General features: G+C 42.6%; 1 protein-coding gene across 16 annotated transcripts in view; it reads left to right on the top strand.

Annotated features, from left to right (window-relative positions):
* Positions 1 to 19168, top strand: part of SOX5 (SRY-box transcription factor 5) — a 1141232-nt gene that overhangs the window by 933969 nt on the left and 188095 nt on the right. For 14 of the 16 annotated variants that reach the window (XM_061638411.1, XM_061638415.1, XM_061638414.1 and 11 more), the window contains one exon: positions 7829 to 7952. In XM_061638411.1, coding sequence (XP_061494395.1) covers positions 7829 to 7952 — 124 coding nt within the window. The remainder of the gene's footprint in view (positions 1 to 7828; positions 7953 to 19168) is intronic. The other 2 variants (XM_061638408.1, XM_061638419.1) reach the window with 1 other exon arrangement.

The raw sequence follows: 19168 nt of genomic DNA, 5'->3' as shown, positions 1-19168 counted from the left end.
GGGACGATAGATCGTTCCCAGTATTAAGTCCCTCCTGGGGCACGGTATCACCACCCACAACGATTCCGTGGAGGAGTCTGCCTCTTTTGGGGTTTCGAGCTTGCTGGATTCAATGCCTTCTTTCACGAGATAATTCCATAGTCAAAGTGTCCCTAAAGAGGAAGCCCTGCCCCATGTCACTGCACAGCAAACCATCCCACCTCTGTCCACTGGGGCCTCCCCTGCCAGTATCAGAGCCTGAGTTGGCAGATATGGAGAGAGATACTCCATCACGTACTTGCGTTCCGAACCATTCAAGACTTTATATTTCAGCATTAACCCCATAAATTGGGCATAGAGGCAGCCAGTGCAGATCACATAGATCACAGGCTCTTGTCAACATTCTGGTGACTGCATTCTTCACAAGCTGAAGTTTCTAGACCATTCTCCAGGGTAGCCCCATGTAGAGTGCATTACATTAATCTAGATTCAGGGTTACTATAGCATGTAGTACCATGTTGAGCCTATCTTGGTCTAGAAACATCAGCAGCTGGTGAACCAGCAGGAGGTGGAAACAGGTACTCCTTGCCACTGATACTACCTGGGCTTTCAGTGTCAATGCTGGATTCTGGAATATCCCCAGACTATGAACCTGCTCCTTCAGGAAGAATATGAGTCCACCTAGAACAGGACATCCATTCACCCAATTCCCAGATAAAAGAAGTGACCACTATAGTGCTTCTGTCTTGCCAAGATTCAGCCTCAATTTATTTAACCCTAATCCAGTCCGTTACCTTCTCCAGGCACTGGTTCAGCATTGACCCAGCTTAACATAAGAACATAAGAAGAGCCCTGCTGGCTCAGGTCAATGGACCATTTGGTCCAGCATCCTGTTCTCCCAGTGGCCAACCAGGTGCCTATGGTAAACTCACAAATCAGGACCTGACTACAAGAGGACTCTCCCCTCCTGCAGTTTCCAGCAACTGGTATCTGGAAGCATACTTCTTTCGACTAAGATGGCAGAGCATTGCCATTATGGCTAGTAGCCACTGACAGCCTTACCCTCCATGAATTTGTCTAATCCTCTTTTAAAGCCATCCACGTTAGTGGCCATCACTGCCCCTTGTGGGAGCAAATTCTATAGCTTAACTATGCACTATGTGAAGAAGTGATTTCTTTTGTTTGTCCTGAATCTTCCAGCATTCTGCTGCCTTGGATGTCCACGAGTTCTAATGTTATGAGAGCAGGACCTTCATCTGGTACAGATTCATCTTGTTCAGATAGTATGGAAAACAGAGCTGTGAGTCAGCCACATATTGGTGACACTGAACTACATATCCCCTGATGACAGCAGCTTCGTGCAGATGTTAAACAGCATTATCAGTTGGTCCTGACTACAGCGGCAGCTATTCTTGGTTAAACCTGATCTTCCCTGAGCTCAACCTCTGATCAATAACAGTGTGTGTGTATATATATATATAGCCCCCTGGAACTCCCTGTTTTGGGGTCCCTGTGTAGGGGTAAGTGAATAAGACAGCTCTATCCGAACTGTTGATAATGCAAATCCTCCAGTATGGACACACTATTTATATCTCTGGACACGGATCTGTGTTGCTGATGGACATATGTTGGGAGAACATAAAGCAGCATCTGCAACTAGCCCTGATTAGAAGTTCTTGATGGCCCTAAAACTCTAAATCTAGGATCAACAAGTTACTGGGGGATATATTGGGGGGGGGAGAAGAAAATGAATTGTGCATCAATGTAATTCTGTATAAACAGAACTAAAAACAGCTGAAAAGGGGAGGGGTCTGGTTTTCCACATCTGTAACCTAGCAGCAAGTCTGGGTAAACAAACCTTGCTAAAAGCGCCCTCCCCCCAAAACAATATTTAGGGCAGAACCAGCTATTGAATGCATTCAGTTCACATTCCATCCTCCTGTAATATTTTGATAACAATGAAATTACCTGGGCACTTGTTTACTTTAGAGAGGAAATGGAGCACAGGTATTAACGCTCTCCCTTTCCCTACATTCCAGCCTGGAACGAAAATTACATTGTTTTGACTGAGTTATTTTGGTCTCCATGCAAACCATCCTCACCTTTCTGCTTTTCATACCTCTATTACTCAGCTGAGTTTTGTCATCTGAAGCCAGAAGGTTTTAATTTTTTTTAAGCCTCTTTGTATTTGTACAGGAGGTGGAAAACTTGTATGCAATAATGTGACAATGCCTTTAATATTTTTTTAAGCTTGTTTTCCTAATGGCTCCATTCCCAGACAGGGACACATTAATACAATGCATTTACTAGTGTATCCAGAAAGTCACTTGAAATCAAGTGCAGGCTTGTGCTACCTTGTGGGCTTGGGAGGCTGTGCGGGAGTTTTGTGTGTGTGTGTGTGTGTTTTGCTTTAGTTTATATTAGCCCTGGAGGCACAGTTAACACTTGAAATGGGACAAGAGTATTTGCCGTCATCAGAGAACTTTCCAGTCAGCTTCAATAACATCACCCCGGTTTTTTTTGTTTTTATTTTTTGTGGGGGGGGGGCTTGGCAGCAAAACCTTCAGTGGAACCATCTGTCTCTCTATTAGTGTTTTGAGTTCTGTTTTGAAGCTTCTTTGCTTGGCAAAGTCAATTTCATCCTTGGAACCCCTTTTTTTTAAGTTCCGTGGCTCTCTGCCGAAGAATACTATGCAAAGATTCCACTCGGCTGTTCATTTTTGTTTCTAAAAGGAGAATGGAGTTTCTTTGTCATTTAAAAAAGAAAAAGAAATATCAAATCGAGACAGAAATGGGATTATTCCAGGGTGTTTAAAAAAGGAGCGCTGTGTTAACTGAATTAGAATAACAACAGGGACATGAGTGGAGAAGCAGAAGTCAAACGAGTTAGGAATTTGGGGTGTAATCCTGCTTTCTCTGTATGTGAACAGAACAGGGAGCTTCTCCACTGAAGACCTTCCTCTTTCAACAAGCCTTTTAAGTAGCGACCTTTATCCTAGCCTGCGTCTGTGCTAGAATTGTTTTTAGATTTTTTTAAAAAAAAGATCTTTTAAATATTTATTTGTAAAGATGTTTTGTTTTTAGATTTTTAAAAGATATGTTTAGTGTTTTTGTTTGCCGCCCTGAGCTCCTTCTGGGAGGAAAGGTGGGATATAAACCGAATAAATAAATAAGCTCAGTGCAAACTTGCTCATCCCCCTTTAAGGAACCGAGCGTAATGTGTGGCGTTCGGAAGCCAGGTCAGCAATGTAGCCCACCTACACCATCCCACTGGCTGCTACTGTTTTCAAGCCAATGCTGGAATCATCATTTTGCCCATGAGCAGCGCTGTGGCAATACGGTGCGGGGAGGGATATTCAGAGCTTGGAAAAGTTACTTTTTTGAACTACAACTCCCATCAGCCCAATCCAGTGGCCATGCTGGCTGGGGCTCATGGGAGTTCAAAAAAGTTACTTTTCCAAGCTCTGGGGATATTGGGCTTCGCTGGAGGGAAGCTAACACTGGAGTGAAGCCGCCCTAGGTGCCTTCTGGGAGGAAGGGCAGGATATAAATCCAATAAACAAACAAACATGACTGTGCCCTTGATGGCACAGAAGCCACTTTTTCCTTGGTCTGCTTGGATTATTTTTATACCCCAGATGCTGAAATCTTTTGGGCAAGACATTAGTAGTCCTAAAGGGGAGGGGAGCTGAACTAGTTAATAAAGGTTCCCTACTTAAATAAAATAAGAGATGGGAAGAAATTTGATTCAATTTGCATTTAAAGGTGAACCCCACTGATTTGCACTTTCTGAAACAACATGTGAACCAAAGCACAACCATGCTTCGAAATTGGTCCTTCTCCAGAATTCATGATGATGATCTGGCCAAATAATATGTGCAAGTATGCATACACTAGGGTAAAGTATATGCATATAAAAACACATATATTAGTGGAAATAACGTACAGAAATGCATTGTATGAGTGAAAACTGCTTTGCAAAAATGTGTACACTAGGAGAAATTTTTACTAAAATGCTGATGCATTTTTTCATCAGTGTTATTTGTTTTTTTAAAAAAATTACAAACTAATTTGGGAATGAGAAACAGAGAAAAACTGTATGCAATAATGTGACAATGCCTTTAAAATCAGTTCCTCTTCCCAGGAAACTCTGGGAATTGTAGCTCTAAGAGAGGAATAGGGGTCTCCTGACAATCTTCAGCACCCTTAGCAGTTCCCAGAATTCTTGGGGGGAAGCCATGACTGCTCAAAGTGGTACAATACTGCTTGAAGATGGGGCTGTGTAAGAGTGAGAGTGAAGGAGAGAAAGCTGATTCTTCAACCAAACTGACTGAATACAGGGCCCCATGATGCTACTATTTTGTGTGTATACGTGAAACTCAGGATAATTCTACATGCATCTGATGAAGTGGGCTGCAGTCCGCAAAGGGTGATCATGCCATAATAAATGTGACAGCCTTTAAGGTGACACAAGATACTTTGTTGTTTTGATGCTATAGACTAGCATTGTTTACCCCTCTGGAGAATGTATTCTTATTTATTTTCTAATAAACAAGGTCCACCTGAATGTGGACCTTTGTTAATGTCAATTGGAAAGCATGCCTCAGACTCCCCCGGCCATTGATATTCCACACAGTCAACTACATTTCCTGGAGGCTACTGGAGATCTTGTGCTCTGAGTAGCAACACACCAGGCACTGGAGAGGGGAGAAGGAGACCTCTCTCCTTTCCCTGCCATGGTTTGTTGCAAGACAATGTCGTGGCCAGAGGCGCAGGGTGGAGGCAGTGTTTGCTGGCTCACGGGAACAATGACTTATTTCCAAATTCAGATTAATTTCAATCAATCAATCAATCAATCAATCAATCAATCAATCAATAAACATGATTGATTGATTGATTGATTGATTGATTGATTGATTGGTTGGTTGGTTGGTTGGTTGGTTGGTTGGTTGGTTGGTTGGTTGGTTGGTTGATTGGTTGATTGATTGATTTCAAAATGCAGGAAAGCAACTTGACTGATTTCGGAAGCAAACTGACTGGAGCCAGGGAAACCTTCCCCATCGGTAAAACCTTTGCAGGCTGGGACAGGCAACAAAAGGGGAAACTTTCCAAGCCATAAAATAGGCTGTCATATCTGGCTGGTAGGCTGCATTTGTGGTGGACCATCACTCCGTATGGACCTTTAGCTTTCCACGTGAGCCTCTGAACCTGATCTCATGATGTTCAAGAGCTTCAACATTCATCTGGTGCAGCTTGAGGACGTTGACAAGTTGCTTGGACAGGTTCATGCAACCACTTCTGTGCTGGATCCTTGCCCTTCTTGGCTAATAAAAGCTAGCAGGGATGGAACAGCCGGCTGGGCCAGGGAGGTGATTAATGCCTCTCTGTGAGAGGGGGTGGTCCCTGGCTGCCTGAAAGAGGCGGTAGTGAGACCACTCCTGAAGAAACCCTCCCTGGACCCAGAAAATCTTAATAACTATAGGCTGGTGGCAAATGTTCCATTCCTGGGCAAGGTCCTTGAACGAGTGGTGGCAGGCCAGCTCCAGATACTCTTGGATGAGACCGATTATCTGGATCCATTTCAGTTAGGGTTTCAGGCCTGGTTTTGGCACAGAAACAGCCTTGGTCACCCTGTATTATGACCTCTGTTGGGAGAGAGACAGGGGGAGTGTGACTCTGTTGATTCTCCTTGATCTCTCAGCGGCTTTCGATACCATCGACTATGGTATCCTTCTAGAAAGACTGGCTGAGTTGGGAGTGGGAGGGACTGCATTGCAGTGGTTCCGCTCCTACTTGGCAGGTCACCTCCAGAAGGTGATGCTTGGGGAGCATTGCTTGGCACCCTGGACTCTCCAGTATGGGGTTCCGCAGGGGTCAGTTCGGTCCCTCATGCTGTTCAACATCTACATGAAACTGTTGGGTGCAGTCATCCGGAGCTTTGGAGTGTGTGGCCATCAGTATGCTGATGACACGCAGCTCTATTTCTCCTTTTCATCTGCTTCAGGTGAGGCTGTCAATGTGCTGAACCGGTGCCTGGCTGCAACAATGGACTGGATGAGGGCTAATAAACTGAGGCTCAATCCAGACAAGACTGAGATGCCGCTAATGGGTGGTTCTTCTGACTGGATGGTGGATGTCCAACCTGTCCTGGATGGGGTTGCACTCCCCCTGAAGGAGCAGGTTTGTAGCTTGGGGGTTCTCCTAGAATAATCTCTGTCACTTGAGGCTCAGGTAGCCTCGGTGGCATGGAGTGCATTCTACCAACTTTGGTTGGTGGCCCAACTACGTCCCTATCTGGACAGGGATAACCTGGCTTCAGTTGTCCATGCTCTGGTAACCTCCAAATTAGATTACTGTGATGCACTGTACGTGGGGCTGCCTTTGAAGACAGTTCGGAAGCTGCAGCTTGTGCAAAATGCAGCGGCCAGATTGGTAACAGGCACCAGACGGTCCGAACATATAAAACCGATTCTGGCCCGCTTGCACTGGCTGCCTTTATGTTTCCGAGCTCGATTCAAGGTGCTGGTTTTGACCTATAAAGCCTTACACGGCTTGGGACCACAATACCTGATGGAACGCCACTCCCGATACGAACCCACCTGTACACTACGTTCAAGATCAAAGGCCCTCCTCCGGGTGCCTCCTCCGAGGGAAGCTCGGAGAATGGCAACAAGGGAGAGGGCCTTCTCAGTGGTGGCCCCCACATTATGGAATGATGTGCGTGACGAGGTGCGCCTGGCGCCAACACTGTTATCTTTTCGGCGCCAGGTCAAGACTTTCCTCTTCTCCCAGGCATTTTAGCATGTGTTTTATATTGTTTTAAATTTTTAAATTGTGTTTTAAATTGTTTTTTAAAAGATGTATCTTAAATTGTATGTATTTTTAGTTACTGTAAACCGCCCAGAGAGCTTCGGCTATGAGGCGGTATACAAGTTTAATTAATTAATTAATCAATCAATCAATCAATCAATCTCAGTGGAAGGGAGCAGCTCTACACAGAGAAAAAATATCTTCCAAAGGGGTAGCCATGTCAGACCCTTGCACCAAAAAGAGTATTATCTGGTCCATTAAAGGCTTAAAAATTTATTACGGCATATGCTTTCATGGATTATAGTCTACTTTATCATATGCATGAAGTGTTACCTGTGTTGCATAGTTTGCAGTGGGGTGGGAAATGTAATTGGTGAGGTCCAAAATACAGAAAAATATATGCAGTGCTAACTACATTCTCAATAGTGGCCATTCACAGACAAAAAGTTTGTATCTAACACAGTCATCCCGGTATAAACCAATTAACACATGTGCCAAAATTTACTGTAAAATTATTTTACAAATGTCACATGATGTTCATTCCACACTTGCAAGGAATCAGTCCTTCAGAGTAGTGGTATCTACTCTTTGGAACACCCTACCAAATAATATTAGGCAGGTGCCTTCATTGTATTGTTTTCATTTCCTGCTAAAAACGTTTTGGTTTCAGCAAGCCTACCTGGGCATGCATATTTAACATGCAATTTTATTATGTGTAATGTGTTTAAGATTGCTGGTACAATTTATATTTTAAAAATTCATGTTAACTTGTTTGCTTTTATTGGTATTTTTAATGTGTATTTCCAATGGTCCTTTGTAAACCACTTAGAGTTCTTTTAATCGAGTAAGTGGTATACAAATTTTGTTAAATAAATGAAATAAAATAAAATAAAAAACCTGTACATATCCTGGGCTCTTCTGGATTGGATTAATTTTAGTCTGATCTTTTCTGTTGCAAATGCCCTCCATAGGCCTATTACAAGCTTACCGTTATGGGAGAAGCCACGGTTTCTGGTTTGATTTTCCTTCTCCTGTTCAGCAGGTCCAAGGTCAGCTGCCGCCATTAATGATTCCAGTATTCCCTCCAGACCAGCGGACTCTAGCAGCGGCGGCCCAGCAAGGATTTCTCCTTCCTCCCGGTTTCAGCTACAAGGCCGGCTGCAGTAAGTCTAGTCAACCTTTCCCCCCAGCTTGGGTGTGAGCAGAGGACTAAGTTTTGAATGTAAGAGGTGGTGTAGCGTGCTGGACCAGGAAGCTTCTTGTGCAAATGCCCCCTCAGCTGTGAGTTCAGCAGACCGCTGTGCTTACGTTCATTTTGTGTAGAAGGAATGAATGAGTGTCGGTGGAAAAGAGATCAGAATTGCAGTCACATGCCTCACTTCAGCCTCAGGGCATTCAAGGTCCTGTTTGCACAGGGCCCTGTGCAGATGCACCCAAAAGAAGCATAGACTCCCCTGGTGCGTGATTTGTGCCTTCCATTTTGACAGGTGCAGGCTGCATGCACAGAGCCTATATACATTATTTTTATTTGTGTATTTATTAGATTTATATCACACCCTTCCTCACAGTAGGAGCCCAGGGTGGGCATCCCATATGTTGAGATGAGTGCCTGTGTAGGCTTCTTTGCAAATGGGACCTTAAATGAGGTTGGGGTTGGGGCTAGCAGATGCAAACCTGTATAAAATGAGTGTTTGTGCAGGGCTTAGGTATCTTCAGTATGTGGACTGATCATAACATCAGCCTATCTTACAGGACTGGTGCGAAGATTTTTCTGTTCAGTGTGTTCTAAGTGGAGGGGGCTACCATGTATGCATGGAACTCCCCTACCCGAAACAGCTTCCTGTAGACAGGAGCAGCTTCCTGTCTACATACCAGTGCAGGTTTCATTCTGTACATGGATCTTTTCTCTTCAGAAGAATGAATGGGGAAGTACATGCATCACAACATAAAGAGACTTCTGGTTTCATTGTTGTTGCTGCTGCTGCTGCTGTTGTTTACATTTGTATTCTGCTTTTCCATATAAATGTGCACTAAGCAGCTCACAACAGAACAACAAAAATGCAATTCAGCACATCACTACAATAATAAATAATAAATTATTTCCAAGCATAATGCTCCAGATTCACTCCAAACTAAGTTAGTTATAAAAATGCAGAATCTGGAGCACCAATGAAATTAATATATTTTTATTTATTCATTATTACATTTAAATTCTGCCTTTCCTCCAAGGAGCTCAAGAAGGTATACAAACATGGTTCTCCTCCTCCCGATTTTATCCTCACAACAACCCTGTGAGGTAGGTTAGGCTGAGGGACAGTGGCTGCTCCAAGGTCATCCAGTGAGCTTCATGGCCAAGAGGGGATTTGAATCTTGGCTTCCCAGGTCCCAGTCTGACACTCTAACCACATACATCTTATATATGTATGTGTGACTACGTGTATGTATGGAGATTTTTCTGGTAAAATGAGGTGCTGGTACTCATACCTTGATAAAAATAAGGTGTCACAAGTGCTACCACAAAATGGCTGCCATGGGCAACAAAAAGGTGACGGTACTCTGTACTGGTGAGTACTGTTACAAGAAAATCCCCATATATATATGTATGGCTCTTCATATTACCCCTATAGGCGAGACCTGCAACAAAACATTGCAGTGTGGAGTTCTCCCACTCATATTTCCAGCCAGCCAGGTAGCCATGCCCTCTTCCAGGATACTCCATTCGTTTTCTTCCTCCTCCCCCCCCCCCGGTTTTCTGGACTTTATCCCCCAGTTCTTCAAACTCAACATTCCATTGGCCACCATGCATGGTCAATTGATGGAATGTCTCTTTTCCCCCTAAATATATTTTTATATTTCTGCAAAATTTGGGGTTCCCTCTTGTTTCTCCGTGGCCACATTTGACTACAGTCCTTTCAGCACTTATCATCAGAGTTCACTATTAGAGTGTGTAAATGCAGAGGCGGGGGCTGGAGGTGAATGAGTGGCTTTCCTAAGGCCACCTAGTTGTGTTTCTAGTGAAAGCAAGATTTGATCCAGGAATTTCCTGGTTCATAGGACCTGGTATGCTAGAGAAGCTCTATGTTCCCAAGAATCAGCATCTGCTCTGGTGAGATGACCAATGAAGTGGATTTGGAGTCACTCCTAAAGACTCTAGTGCAATCTTCCCTAGTCAGATACCCTCTTTTGGATCACCACCATTGCTGATGGTAGTGGTAATTGGTGCCTATTGGGATTGGTAGGGCGGAAGGCAGGGAGCCCACCTGTAGGTGGAGCCAAGCCAATGACAGGCAGAGCCATCCCCAGACTGGTTGCAAGTAAAAAGGCAGGCAGTTGGGTGCTGGCTGAGGGGAGACTGAGGTTGGTGGGGCAGCACCCCATTTGCCCTAATCAGCTGGCTTCCACTGCCTGATGGGTGCTGGAGTCCAACAACATCTGGAGGATACAGGTTTGGGAAAGGCAGCTCTAGTAGATTATTCTAAGTTGATTTTTTAAAAAAAGAAATAGTACTGTGCACAGAAGGCCAGGTGCCATGTGGCTTCTTTGAGCAATGATTAACAAGCCCTCTGACTCTGCAATACATGCAACAATGCACCATACCACATATATTAACACAAGGCTTTTCCACCTCTACTCAGCCCATCCTCTCTAGACACATGGAGATCACTCCTGCTTCTGGTTAGCAGACTTAGCTTGGAGATGGCAAGCAGGAGAAGAGTAGGACACCAGATGCTCCAAGAGGAGGAACAGAAGGTCTTGAATGGCTGTGTGTGGCTTGCTGGATTTTGTTTGCACCTGCCAAGGCAACCAAATTTTGGGATTGTGCTGTCATTTTCAGTTTCTCATTTTTTCCAGTTTTAAGTTCACTTCTCTACATTTCTGCTTTAGTTTGCAATTTATTTATTCATTTAAAAAATCATCATGAAAATTCATTAGTATTTTTGTGAAAGTTTCTCCTTAATACACATTTTTGAATGCAGTTTTGCCTGATGTGCACATTTTTGCTAGCAATTTCCTGTAATATAATCTTTTATATGTTATTTTCACTAATACATGCATTTTTTGTGCACACTTTTCATATTATATCAATTTTTGTACTTTTTCTTGTTGGAGAACTGTATCACAAAATTTGGAGAACTGCAAATTTGGAAGGACAGTTGTGGTTCAGTTTACATATTGTTTCAGAAAATGTGAATCAGATAGGTTCAAATTAAAATTCAAACCAACCTCGTCTTCAAATTCATCTACACTGCAAGACACAGGAAGGTAGAATTTGTGGACATAGGTTTTTTTAAGTTGTTGCTGGAATGTGTGTGTGTGTGTGTAAAGTTTCTTGGTAGTGATGTTTTAGAGTATAAAATTCAGACAAATGGATCGGATACCTTTGAAACATACGCCTCTCGTAGCCTAAAGCGGCTGTTGTTAGCAGTGCCTCTTTTCCACTCCAGTCCCCCCCCCCGAAGGAAGAAAAGAAAAAAAGACTTAACACTGTTGAAGGGGAAATAAGATTTCCTTCTAAAACAGCCTGTTCCCTATTTAATGAAGAGGTTTAATTTGCCCTTTTTGCAAGCAACTTCCAAACAACATGCAAGTCCCATTAATCTCAACAGGAGTTCTGTGCATAGATCAAGGGTAGCATATGCCTCTCAATTTATGGGCTAACACAAAGCATGAGTATCTTTATAACAGTGTAAGGTTGAAAAATGCAGCAGATTAATCCTTGAAGGCTTTGCTTTCAAAGGAGTGTATATGTGTGGGCACATTTTTGGACAATTTTATTTAAGCTTTTTATAACAACTTGTATCTCCAGCCATTATGACATTGGTTATTATATATATATATAATTTTACAAAAAAAGGCGGGAGGGAGAGATCTGAAAAGTCTTCATTTCAGCAAACAGATTTATCTTCATCATGAATTTCATAAAACTGGTTTCATTCATTTCCGCTTATCTAACTCTTCTGACATCAGTTTCCCATCTAGCTATCTGAGACCCTCTTGTTCTGGGAGCTTCTGTCTTTGGTCCTTCTGTTTGGCTTTATTATGTTCATGTCAGTGTATCATTGACCAACTCATGAATTCATCAATTGTTGTTTGTTAGCCTAGTATCATTCACTAAAGGAGCAGTTGAATTCATTTCCAAGGCAGAAGAGCTATGCTGTTGATAAAGTCTATTCCAACGTGTTAGCGTTGTATCAAACTCAGTCCAACTCAGAGTAAACCCACTGAAATTAATGAGCCATGTCCATTATCTTCAACAGGACTAGCATTGAATACCACCCCTTAATCTTCAAGACTGAATATGTTTTTTATTGAACTTCATAAGGATAATATGTAGAATTGGAGGTAGTTTCTGGCTAAAAGATAAATGATCACCCAGGGATGGTAATGATGATGATGATGATATAAAAAAAAAACTAGAGTGGCATTCAGTGTTCTCTAGTTCGGATATCTGGGGGTGAAAACTAACCCTTTCATTGGAACAATTAATATGTAAAAAAATGCACATTGAAGAATTAATAGCCTGTTTTATTTATATATATTCTTAGATTTATATCCCACCTTTCTTCCTTCATGGAACCCAAGGTAGAATACATGAGGCTTCTAGGCAGTCACCTCTTCAGGCACTGAAGGTAGCCTTTTGTGCTTTCAGACTATACCTGTTCAGTGCAGTTACTTTCCATGGCTGCTGCTGCTACAGTGCTATTAGAATCATAGAGTTGGAAGGGGCCTCTAAGGCCATCAAGTTCAACCACCTGCTAAATGCCCGACAGTTGCCTGTCCAGCTGCCTCTTGAAGGCCTCCAGTGTTGGAGAGCCCACACCTCCCTAGGTAATTGGTTCCATTGTCATACCTCTCTAACAGTCAGGACGTTTTTCCTAATGCTCAGCTGAAATCTGGCTTCCTGTAACTTGAGTCCATTATTCCGTATCCTGCACTCTGGGATGATCGAGAAGAGATCCTGGCCCTCTTCTTTTTGGCAACCCTTCAAGTACTTGAAAAATGCTATCATATCTCCCCTTAGTCTTCTCTTCTACAGGAAATTTCCTCTTGTGTGCTGCTAACTCGCTGGGTTACATGGGTGATCCCACCTGGGGATGGGAGACAAATTTGATGCAGTTCACATTTAAAGCAAAATCTAATAAACATTTTACTTTCTGAAACAATATGAGAACTGAAACACAGCCATCCTTCAAAATTCACACTTATCCAAATTTTGAAATGCAGTTCTCCAGCCAAACAAGGTTTACAAAAATGCATATATTTGAAGAACCTGCATAAAATTAATATATTACTCAATTCAATTCAATTCATTACTGATAATAGCATACAAATGCATTGTTAGGAGAAAAATTGTGTATATTAGTCAAAACTGCAGTCAAAAATGTGTTTATTAGGAGAAATTTGCGCTAAAATGCTAAAGAATTTTCAGGAGGATTTTTTCCCCAAAAAGCATAGCAAATTGAATTTACGATTGGAAGAAATGAGAAACTGAAAGGACTGAAAAGAGCCTCCCATCCCTATTCTCACCGAATCAGAGATCATGCAGTTGGAAATGGAAATGGGCAGCCTTCAAGTCGATCCCGACTGATGGCGACCCTATGAATTGGGTTTTCATGGTAAGCGGTATTCAGAGGGGGTTTACCATTGCCTCTCTCTGAGGCTGAGAGGCAGTGACTGGCCAAGGTCCAGCACCTTAACCACTGCACCAGACTGGCTCTCAGCTGATCATGCAGTTAACAGAATGAAATCACACTGCTCCATAACCAAGCAAAGAAGTGAGGGCAGTTGAGAGTAAGTAATGGCAATGCATATGAATAAGTCAATATTTATGCAAGGAGTACTGAAAAAGTGAGGCATTTTTTGGCATTGCCCAAAATGTTTGTGCAAAACATTTCACTCTGGTGCAGCACTGAGTTTTTATGCTGTTCTCGAGTCAGCATTATATAAACAGCTCCCAGAGTGTTTATAGAGAGTGAAGACTGACAGCCATTTACCGAGTGGTAAATTTCCATGAAGAATCTGTGGCCATTTTCTAAGCCACTTGTGCATATTTCCTCATCAGGTATTGAGGAGAATTCTACTGCATTTTCAAAGTTGATCAGAAATCCGGAGGAACAGGAAAGAGTTGAAATTCTCCATGCAGACTACTAGTTTACAATCTATCTATTAAGGACGCCATAGAAACTTACAAGTTAGAAAATGGAAGTCAGCATTCACCATATTAAACTGCACTGTCAGTGTGTAGTTTGGATCATTTTGTCCCCAGGCTGCTGAGAATCCCTGCTACATATATATATATGTAACTGATCACATTGAACAGCTCGGAAAATCAGCATTCTTAAGCTCACCCAGGAACTTCACTTCCCATGGTGTGGATACCAAGTGTCCCTGTAGTTATTCTCCTTCATACAAGAGATGTAGTGATTCACGTTGCCGAACGTGTAAGTTAAAGCCGTGATTAATATTGCTCTGGTTGTATTTGTAGGTCTGGAAAAGGTCAAGAATGCATCCCATTAAACTTATGTGGCAGAGTCAATTAATGCCATGCTTAACATAGTGTGGTGGTGTGTATGGGCTAGTATATTAACAGCATGGCAGCTGTGTAGCACATCACATCCATGTGACTTGACATGACATCACACATTTTTGTTGCCATAGAAATGAAAAAGAAGACTGAACCATGTTTTGCCTAGGCCTGAGGGATATCTTAAATAGCTGCAAGTTGGGGATATGTTCTTGAAGGGCCTGCTTCATCCATCCATAAAGCCACCTTTGCTATATGTGTGACTATTGAATGCACAGGGAACCTCAGAAGTTCTGTTGCATGTGTGGAGCTCAAAATATACCCCTGTGGATCTAAACCTTGGTGACCTGTTTGGAAGTCAGGGTTGAGATCCAGAAAAATGATGCAGTTTCAGATCCAAGGCATGCAAAACTGTAGTGATTCTTTTTACTTTTTACTGCTGAACTCACCAGCTATCCTGCAAATGGGTTTTGAAACCATCCTCTCTTCTAAAGGGAGGTTGGGCTGTGGTATAGGGAGCTATAGGATACTTGGCTTTCTAAACCAAAGGGTGTGTTATATCTTTTCTGTCCCTCGTAATACTAGAACTTGAGGACATCCAATGAAGCTTAATGTTGGAAGTTTCAGGACAGACAAAAGAAAGAACTTCAGTCAGTGCCTAGTGAAATTATGGAATTCACTCCCACAGGAGGCAGTGATGGTCACTAACTCGGATGTTCTCAAAGAGGATTAGACAAATTTATAGAAGAAAGGGCTACCAATGGCTATTAGCCATGATGGCTATGTTCTGCCTCTAGCAGTATGCCTCCAGTTGCTTGGAATCATAAGTGCTGAGAGCTGTTGTGCTGAGGTCTTGCTTGTGAGCTTCCCACAGGCATCTGCTTAGCTACTTTGAGAATAGGATGCTGGATTAGATGGGCCTTTGGCCTGATCCAGCAGGCTCTTCGTAAGTTCCTATGGTGTCCTAAGTACTTTCCAGAATAGTAGTAGTTATTCAGTATTGGAGACATTTAATGTCAGTTCATTTCTTTAGCATCCTGGCTGTTAGGGTACAAAGGTGACAGATGTATTTGTTTCAGATTTCTAGGATATTGTATGCCCAGACTCAGAGAGCTCTTGAAAAATGCAGTTGATTTTAGTTTGCATTAATAACATTTTAATTATACAAAATAAACACACGTGAACATATTTTCTATAACCAATTCATATTAGCAAAGCAATAAAATAACAAACTCTAAAATGCTAACCACAAAAAGGTAATTCAAAGAGAATTTACACAGGATGTTGAAATAAATGTTGTGCGCTCTAGCTGATGCTTTGGTGTAGTGTAGGGCAGCCACTAAAATGAGTGATGATGAGTGAACATTGTCCCACCCACCATTAACCACCGCCCAACTAGCCTTGTAATTAACTTGGTTGTTTTACGAGCTTTCTTGAAGAATTATCAGAAGCTTGGGTTCTTTCCAAGTATGGATGGGAGAGAAATTCAGTTCTGTTTTCATTATAATGAGAAGCTAATTTGCACTTCTCGAACCAGTACGCAAACTGAAACACAGCCATCCTTCGAAATTCACACTTCTCTGAATCTTGTGATGCAGTTCTCCAACCAGTGTATACAAAAATGCATATATTATGGGAAAATATGCTTAGAAATGCAATATTCAGGAAAATAACCTCTGAAATGCACTATATTAAAGATAGTTGCAGGTCAAAGTTGTTCCCATTCCTCCTCCCCCACAGCCCAACTTAGGGTCCCCCTTTCCCAACAACTAACCTTGTAAGGATGGTAGCAGCAAGTAGGGCTGGTGTGGACATTTTTGCATGGGCCACGTCTTTTAAGGTCTAGTTGCTCCTAAATTCTTTCTCATCATGCTCAGAAAGGCCATTTGTTGCTGGGGAGACTGGAAAATGGTCTTCTTAATGCCTCTCCCTTGCATGGATTGAACTCCATTCCCAGGCTTCCTAGGGGCAATGAATATATGTATAAGAATTCAGAAGTAGATCCCAGAAGTAGAGTTCCTGATGGCTTTTGGCTCAATCCATTTAGCAGAATGTCATTTCCCAGATCCCCCAGCAGCAATGTACTCTTTTGAGCATGCTTAGAAGAATCCAGGAATGATTAGGCCTTAAAGCTGAACTCTTGTGCAGCCACTGAAGCCCTCTGTGCTAACTCTCCTTGCCATCATTCCCTATTTGTTAGTTTTGGAGATTGGGGAAATGGAACATGCAGCAGAGAGGACTGTCAGTGGTACGGAACATAGGAACAGTAGGAAGCTGCCTTTTACCGAGTCAGACTATTGGTCCATCTAGCTTTGTATTGTCTATACTAATAGTGGCTCTCCAAGATTTCAAACAGGGGTCTCTCCCAGCCCTACCTGGAGATGCCAGGGATTGAACTTGGGACCTTTGGCATGCAAAACAGGTTATCACTGAGCTACAGTCCATACCACTATGATAAGATGACCATGCGTACTATGTTTGAAGGGCTGTCAGAGAACAGCCCTCTATTTGAAAGAGTCCTCTATTAGCAGGCTGCCTGGTCCAAGACTAGTTTAAAGAAAAGCAGAGACCTTGAAGCTGCTCATCAACAGTTAGCACCTGGTCAATGGATGGGTCACCTTGTCACAGTTTTTTCCAATATGGTGAGATATGTTGTATTTTTCTTCAAACTGTAGTCATTGGCTGCCTATTAGCTACTGGCCTATTAGCTAGCAGCTACTGGTGCTGGTTTTGGTGTAAAGCTCTATACAATTTGGGACTAGGACACCTGAAAGATCATCTTACCTGATATACCCAGTCGATAGCTGCGTTTTGCAGGTGAGGGCCTCCTGCAGATACCATTTCATCAAGAGGTTTATTCCACACAACATAGGAAGCAGACCTTTACTGTTGTTGCACTTACCCTTTAAAATATGTTTTTAAAACATTTCATTTTAAAGACATTTTTAGTGTTTTATCAGTTGTTTGCCACCTGGGCTCCTTCTGGAAGGAAAGTCCGGACAAACGTGTAATAGTAAATCAAACAATAAATAATTGGGTGGTATTCAACACTAGTCCTACTCAGAGTCAAGTAGCCAGTGGCGCCATAGCCCAACTCACCCATACAGACAGTGCGAGGCTACCTACCTTTCCCATCCCTGTGAATGACTCATGTACTGTGTGCACATGCCTGCCATAAACCAAGATGGTGGCGGGGGCATCAGCTCCTTAGGGAAGCCCTGTTGCCATTTTGGTTGATGGCAGGCATGCATGCATATCATCATCATTTGTGCAGGCCCATTGAAGCCCTATTGAATGTATAGGGGGAATGCCTGGGAGCTCCCTTTCTGTGATCCACAGCAGTGTTAGGAGCTGACCCTGCAGCAGATCATGGAAAGGGAGTGTTACCCTTTCACCCTAAGGAGGCGCCCAGAAGAGGCCTTCGGCCAGGGTCTGACCTGGCCACCCTCTGGCACCAGCCCTGGAGGAGATGACTATACAATAAGTACATTGTGTATTTCTTACATATTAGCTCACTGTGGATGGAACCTTTTTTTTAAATCAAAGTTACAAATAAAACAAGCACAAATACAGTTATTGATGAAATATCTAATTACTCTTTAAACTTGGCACGACTGGGTACAAGAGTGGACAAGCCAAGCCTAATAAAATTAAAATATGCTGAATTTACCATTCGGCGATTTTCTGAACAGCATCCCCTGCATCCAGTTTAAAAAAAAATGAAACTTATAGTTAATTGGCTTCTCATACAGGACAATAAAATTAATGTTTAGGATTTAAATACCATAAACATCCCCAGGCAGATTTGCTGATGTATCTCTGTTTTCTTAGTCCATCACATGTTTCATTGTTTAATGGGGTATCATGTGGGCTATATAGTTATGCTTCTTGTACACAAGGTCCACAGGCATGGCTTGGAAAAGGCTCCTGGCTAATTTCTGATTTAAGTGCTGTCAGATGATGTCCAGGTCGTTAAAAATTGCCGAGCCCTAAGGGAGAAGAGGATGGAGACGCAGAGATTGATGCAGACTTTTTTATGTGTAGTTCACAAAAGGATCATGTCCTAAATAGGACATGGTTAGTTTAAGCCAGATGTGGGGAACCTTATTCAGCCCAAGGACCTGCATTCCCTTCTAGGAAACCTTCTGAGGGCCACATGCCAGTGGTACGTGGGGCCCATGCCAAAAGTGGGCAGAGCAATGAACGTAAATGTTACCTTTGTACAGTCCTGTGCATGCCTGCCTGCCTTCAAATGGTATTCGTTTCCTGGAAAAGGCTTCTTGTGCATTATCTTTGGGGCTGCCAGTGCTTCATTCTCAGCCACCAAGTTTCTTTTGTGTAGTGTGCATGGCAAACATCTCACTCCATCTTTCCTCAAACTGGTGAATCAGATGACTTTGGACTACAGCTCCCATCAGCCCCACCCAGCATGGCGAAAGGTCAGGAAGGATGGGTGTTGTAGTCCAGCAATGTTGCCAATTGCCTACCAGGCCAGATGCAGTGTTCTTGTGTTAATTCATGAAGCCCTAAACATCCTGGGCCCCAAAGTTCCTTAAGAAGCACCTGATTCCTCATGTTTTACCTTGATCATTGAGATCCTCTGATTGGACATTTCTGATGGGTCCCCACACCCCTGAAGTTCGTTCAGCCTTTACTAGGGATCTAGAATGTAGTGTGTGAGGCCCTGCCCTGTGGAACCCCCTGCCAGTAGAATCTCAGCAGTAGAGATAGAATGACCTGTCAATTTCGGTGCTTTCATTTTTCAAATCTTAAATTCAGTTCTCCACATTTCTGCAGCAATTTGCTATTTTTTAAAAAAATTCTCATGAAAATTCTGCATTTTTGTATGTTATT

Source organism: Rhineura floridana, chromosome 8 (genome assembly GCF_030035675.1).
Source record: "Rhineura floridana isolate rRhiFlo1 chromosome 8, rRhiFlo1.hap2, whole genome shotgun sequence".
In the NCBI taxonomy this organism is placed as follows: Eukaryota; Metazoa; Chordata; class Lepidosauria; order Squamata; family Rhineuridae; genus Rhineura; species Rhineura floridana.
This window is presented reverse-complemented; position numbering and strand designations above follow the sequence as displayed.